General features: G+C 41.2%; 1 protein-coding gene across 1 annotated transcript in view; it reads left to right on the top strand.

The window, feature by feature from the left end:
• The window catches only part of PUS7 (pseudouridine synthase 7), a 45109-nt gene extending 40071 nt beyond the window's left edge, over nucleotides 1-5038 (top strand). The window contains exons 13-15 of the mRNA XM_002913628.4: nucleotides 501-630; nucleotides 1757-1848; nucleotides 2659-5038. Of these exons, the coding sequence (XP_002913674.1) occupies nucleotides 501-630; nucleotides 1757-1848; nucleotides 2659-2795 (359 nt within the window). The 3' untranslated portion in view covers nucleotides 2796-5038. The remainder of the gene's footprint in view (nucleotides 1-500; nucleotides 631-1756; nucleotides 1849-2658) is intronic.
• The last annotated feature ends 962 nt before the right edge of the window (nucleotides 5039-6000 follow it).

The raw sequence follows: 6000 nt of genomic DNA on the forward strand, positions 1-6000 counted from the left end.
CCTAACTGGCCTCATGCAAACAAAGGCCTGTATGACTGTCTCTCTTGGGTGTTATAAAAAAGATTCCACATCAGGTGTGAGGCTGAGCCCAGATGGTTTTCCAGGTCTCTTATTTTTATGTATATTTATTATTTATACCTGCCTTCTTCCAGAAAGAATTTGAGGCCTCTGTACATGGTCTCTTCCAACTCTGAGCATGTATAAGTTGTATTAATAACTTCTGATGAAATGTTTTTTGTAGTTAGCTTAAAAACCTTACGCCCCAGATACTGGGGCTGCTTGCAAGAGATAACTTACAAGTTGGTCCAATCTAAGCTGAAGACACCTAGCCCTGGGAGTAAGTCCCTAAATTTTGATTCCAGAGAACGGGCTGGATGATAAATTAGAGGGACTGGTTTTGTTAGGGTGATCTAACTGAATTTACATCTTACTCTCTTTGTAGTCTAGCTGAAGGTAGCTTCCTGGCATCTGCATTCCAACTAACGTTTTGTGTTTTATAGTTAGTGAAGCCTACAGGGAAATGCTCACAGCGGACAATCTGGATATTGACAACATGAGACACAAAATTCGAGATTATTCCTTATCAGGGGCCTACCGAAAGATCATTATTCGTCCTCAGAATGTCAGTTGGTGAGTGATAATGAAAGAGAACTAAATTATGATGTGTGATTGAAAGTTTTTGCACCACTTGTGTATTTTCCAGTATTTACAACCTGGTGTACAAGTGCTACTTGCTATTGTCACTATTATTATTGGTACTACTTGAAATTTTTCAAATCATCAGGAAACAAATGAGTGAAAGTGGTTAAGTTTACATTTTATTGACCTTGCTAAATTATTGAAGAAATGTGCAAAGAATAAAATTTTTCCCCATTAATAAAAAATTGAGATTTGTTGGGGCACCTGAGTGGCTCAGGTAAGCATCCAGCTTGGTTTTGGCTCAGGTCATGATCTCAGGGTGGTGAGATTGAGCCCCGCATCTGTCTCCAGAGTCTGCTTGAACCTCTCCCCCCTCCTATAAAATAAATAGAAAGAAATCTTCTAAAGATTGAGATTTGCTTACAGAGCTATCCCTGAGCAAGCTACCTTTATTCGGAATTAGCTGAGAGTTCCAAACACTGATCTGTTTGTTTTAATATCATGTTTCTAAAGAGAAAAATATACATGTATTGACTCATTTAAAATATTTCAGTACCTAAAGTAAACTAAAGGTTTATTTGATAATTTTTAAAACTAAGTATTGAATTAGTTGTTCATTGCCAGGAAGTTCTCTCTCTTCCCTCTCTCCATCTCTTTCTCTCTTTCTGTCTTCCCTCCTCTTCTCTGGGTTGTGGGATGAGGTTGGCAGTGTTGGACTTGGTCCTCCCCACTCCAGAGAGCAGTTCCTTGTGACTAACGCTGTGTTGTTAGTAGTGAAAACCACTCTGGAGAAAACATAAACGCCATTATTAATTCATTCACATCTGTGCAAAGTTAAGTTTACTACTTATCAACTACGTATAAAGAGAAGTTCTGTCCTAAGGAAACATTTTATATTTTTTTACATACGCTGGCATCCTTTGTCACCTTGCTGTGTAATAATATAAAGGCAATACTCATGCGTAAGATCTGGTCCTATCCTGTTATCGAATAGTCCCACCCAGAATTATTTCCAACAGACATATGTGTTCTCCTTTCTAAGCAAATGACAGTGAGCTGCTTAGTACCTTTTATGGCAGTTCACATTCACACTTTTCTTTCTTTATGTGTTTTGAAGGGAAGTCGTTGCATACGATGATCCTAAAATTCCACTCTTCAACACAGATGTGGACAACCTGGAAGGGAAACCACCACCGGTGTTTGCTTCTGGTAAGTTTACTCAGCCATCAGTTCTGTGTCAACTGTGAAATGTTTTCTTAATCAAAAACATAAATTAAAGAAAAACTCCTGGGGCACCTAGGTGGCTCAGTTGGTTAAGCATCTGCCTTCGGCTCAGGTCATGATCCCAGGGTCCTGGGATCGAGCCTCGCGTTGGTCTCCCTGCTCAGTGGGGAGTCTGCTTCTCCTACTCTGTCTGCCCTTCCCCCTGCTCATGCTTTGTCTCTGTCCCACTCTCTCAAATAAATGAACAAAGTCTTCTAAAAGAAAGAAAGAAAAAACTCTTATAATCACCACCACCTTCCACCAGCTCAGTGATTTCTATTTTGTGTTTTGTTATCTTAGTTTCATGGCTATAGCTTGATAATTAAGATGGTAGATTTTGCTGAAAATGAAGGAACGTTACAGAAGGTTGTAGTGTTAGTTGATTATTTCCTCCACGACCACCCCTCTCCCCCGAGTTAACACAGGTGAGTGAAAATCCAGGAACGGAGTCCAACACATGAAATTTGCATTGTCATTGTCAAATTCTTGCCGCTATTCCTTTGTCTGTTTTCACCCTATTGCTTTTGTGTCGTCTGCCTTTTTTATGAAGGTTCCAAGTAGAATTACCATAGGGATTCAGCTGGATCATATACTCCCAGCTCTCACTTCCACGTTTCACTCTCGGAGGCCCCACGGGGAGTAGCGCCTGAGGAAAGGAGCACGGTTGTTTCCTTTCTGTAGAGATGATATGACTCTCCCCAGTCTGTCTGCTGCTGCCTGCCTTTTCTGACCATTCTCTTCTCTCTTGCCTGGCAGAAGGCAAATACAGAGCTCTGAAGATGGATTTTTCTCTCCCTCCTTCTACCTACGCTACCATGGCCATTCGAGAAGTGCTAAAAATGGATACCAGCATCAAGAACCAGACCCAGCTGAACACCACCTGGCTCCGCTGAGTCCTTTCCCCCAGGTTTAGAAGATGCACACAAGTGTTTGCTGGCTTCCTGCTCATTTTTCTCATAGTACAGACCCATAGGTGTATTTTAGATCTTTGTAGCTAAAGATTATTCGTATTTTTCCAGGTTTTTTTTAGCTTAATTTGCAATATTTGTACACATATACAAATCCTGAGGATCCTAATTCTAGCTCAGAGGATATAAATTGATCAGAATATATTTCAGGTGCTTAAATCATAGTAAAATGTCAGCTTTCCTGGCTTTATAATAATTTAAAAGGACTTTGGTTTGAAGTTGCAGTTTTAAGTTTTGCTACATTCTTAAAGGACAACATGAATTTTTAATGTATCCATGAGTGGAGTATGCAAGGATGCATTTTAAGAGAAAATGCAACAAAACAAATCTTAACTATGAATAAATAAAATACCCCACCCACTGCTATTAATACAAATACAGTACTCATGCTTATTTAAATGATAAGACATTTACAGGTTTATAAACAAAAAAGTGATTGTATCATCATCTAACTCCTATACCAGGTTTAGGTAAGTGTTGATAGATCTTTTAGTTGCAATAGCTTTGCATTTATATTCTCATTGCCTTCCAGGACAGTTGCATTGATAGGGCCTTTTTTTCTCGATGTAAACACGTGCAGCTATTTTTGTTAGTCAAGGTCTGATTTTTACTCTAGGTGCCTTTTATGTTCAGAACTCCTTCCATTGGACTGGTTATTTGCCCCAAAATAAACGACAGCAGAGAAGAAAACTTTAAACCTTTCCAAGGGCTCCTCCAATCAGCAGCATCCACCTTTGTCACCTTCTGCGTAGGTGTTTCGGTTTCTGGCCTTGTGTAAAACTTGTCTCTGGCGTGAAAGGCTTAGTAGACCTTTCCAAGGGTGTGTGTGACATAAGTGCACCGATTTTTATTTTCTACCATTTCTAGAACAAAATATAATAAATATTTTTTAAAACTCCTTTCTTCTAGTTATATGTTAATCAAACAAATTATCTAAAACTGAGTGCGAATGAGAACCTTGGCCCAGACTGAGGGCAAGGAACGGAGTGAGTGAGGGATCCTCAGAGATGGTGTTGACGCAAAGATGTGTCCTGCTCAGGTGTGAGGTGTCATGAGAATAATACAGTTGAGTTCAGGCTCTACGGCTGTTGGACCAAGTTGGACTGGATTCAAGGTTATTCTTCCAGTAGCACCCCTCACTTGCTTTCCAGCATGCTTTCTGGAGAGAAGAACAGAGAAAAGCTTCCCTACCAGGAACATCCCACCATGGCAGTGTGAGTGCCATTTGTCTCGTGTCTGGCAGTGGAAGACTGAGAACTGATTTTCAGCCCTTGTATTTTAATGGCGTCCATCCCACTGCTGAGGTGAAAAAGGATTAGAAATCTCATTGGAAAGAACCCTTTCAGCTGGCTGGTTTCTAAAGACTCTTCAGTCCTACAAAAGCCGAATTTGTTGAATGTATACGGGCCTGTTCGTACTTTGCAGTGCTAGTGAGTGACTTTCCTTCATCAGACTGATGAGTGAAGACGTGCTTGTGAAAGGGACCTAACTGCCTCGTGCAGGTGCATTCGGTAGCTCTGCATTTATAAATTTACATTACTGGGGGGAAAAGTGAGCTTAAACTTAGAAATGCTGTCTTCATCTGGGAAATACTTAGGGCCCGATGGGATGAGTTTGTTTTCCTGCCACATTAGCCAACTGCCAGTTTGTGCATGTTTCCTCTCAAACACCACTGGGAAAATAACGATTCAAGGCAGAGTCTTAGAGCCGTTTTGGGACTTGGGGACCCCCCATCTAACACCAGGGACTTGTCAGCTTGGAATAAATCATTGCCTTAGCATCGATGTCAGGACATTTTGTTGATGTTAACAAAGGGGAGACATTTCTCTGAGGTGAATTTATAAGCCTGAAGGCAGCCTCTTTCTCAACATAAATATACCTTGTGTTCTCAGTTTTTGCCTAAAAAAAAATAAAAGACCATTGTTTTTTATTATGATGTAAACCCAGCACTATTAACTAAGAAGCTAAGCAGTCACACTCATACTATCAACTGTTTTATTCATGGTTTTATGTTGCAGATAGGAACTAGACAGCCATTAATGACGCTAATAAAAAAATATTTCCTTGGGGCGCCTCGGTGACACAGCGGTTAAGCGTCTGCCTTCGGCTCAGGGCATGATGCCGGCGTTATGGGATCGAGCCCCACATCAGGCTCCTCCACCATGAGCCTGCTTCTTCCTCTCCCACTCCGCCTGCCTGTGTTCCCTCTCTCGCTGGTTGTCTCTCTGTCAAATAAATAAATAAAATCTTTAAAAAAAAAAATATTTCCTGGATGTTTCCAACCAAAAAATTGGTAGCACCTGCAAGAGCACGTGAGTACGTACAACTTGACCAGCTGTGCCACACAGTACAAATGAGCACACACTGCTCTTTGTACCAAATGCTTTTGTGGCCAATTTTGCACTAAAAACATAAAGATCGGTGTGTGTGATACACAATAGGATATAGGCAGGTGCATGTGTGTGTGTGTTCTAGTCTGCACTGACATGTGGATACATGGTATTCTGAAGCAGAAACAGTGTACCATGTCATTACCACACGTGAAGAAGTGAAAGTACAATGGAAGAACTCAGAGCTGTGAATGGCCAGGTTCCGCCCTCCATAAATTGAAGAGTAGGCTTGCAGAGCCAAGGGTCACTTCACGGTTCTCTGTTCAGCGAAATCTGCTTTCTTAATTTCTAGGGCCATATTCCTATAGGCTCAGTTTTGGATCATGAACTTGAAAAATTGGAGGAGAAAGTATGGATGTTACCTCCACAGGAAGGAAGGGGGCAAGTGTGTACACACACACACACACACCTACACATACAAAGATATGCTCACTTCTAACACAATTTCAAAAAAGACGCCCTTCTCTAAGTAAGGGCTTTCCAAACTTGAGTGTGCATAGGACTCAGCCGGCAATCTTGTACGCTGTGGGATGTACCTCAGGAACTCCAGGTGGAGTCAGAAATTCTTGGCATTTCTAACACTCCCAGAGGGACCTGCTGCTAGTCCGCACACCGCACTTGGGGAAGCAAGGCTCTAGACCTGCAGTGGCCAGTGCAGCAGCCACCAGCCACAGAAGCTTAATTTAAATTTAAGTTAACTTTGAAAAAAGAAGATTTATTATTTATTTGACAGGGAGAGC

Source organism: Ailuropoda melanoleuca, chromosome 1 (genome assembly GCF_002007445.2).
Source record: "Ailuropoda melanoleuca isolate Jingjing chromosome 1, ASM200744v2, whole genome shotgun sequence".
Taxonomy (NCBI): Eukaryota; Metazoa; Chordata; class Mammalia; order Carnivora; family Ursidae; genus Ailuropoda; species Ailuropoda melanoleuca.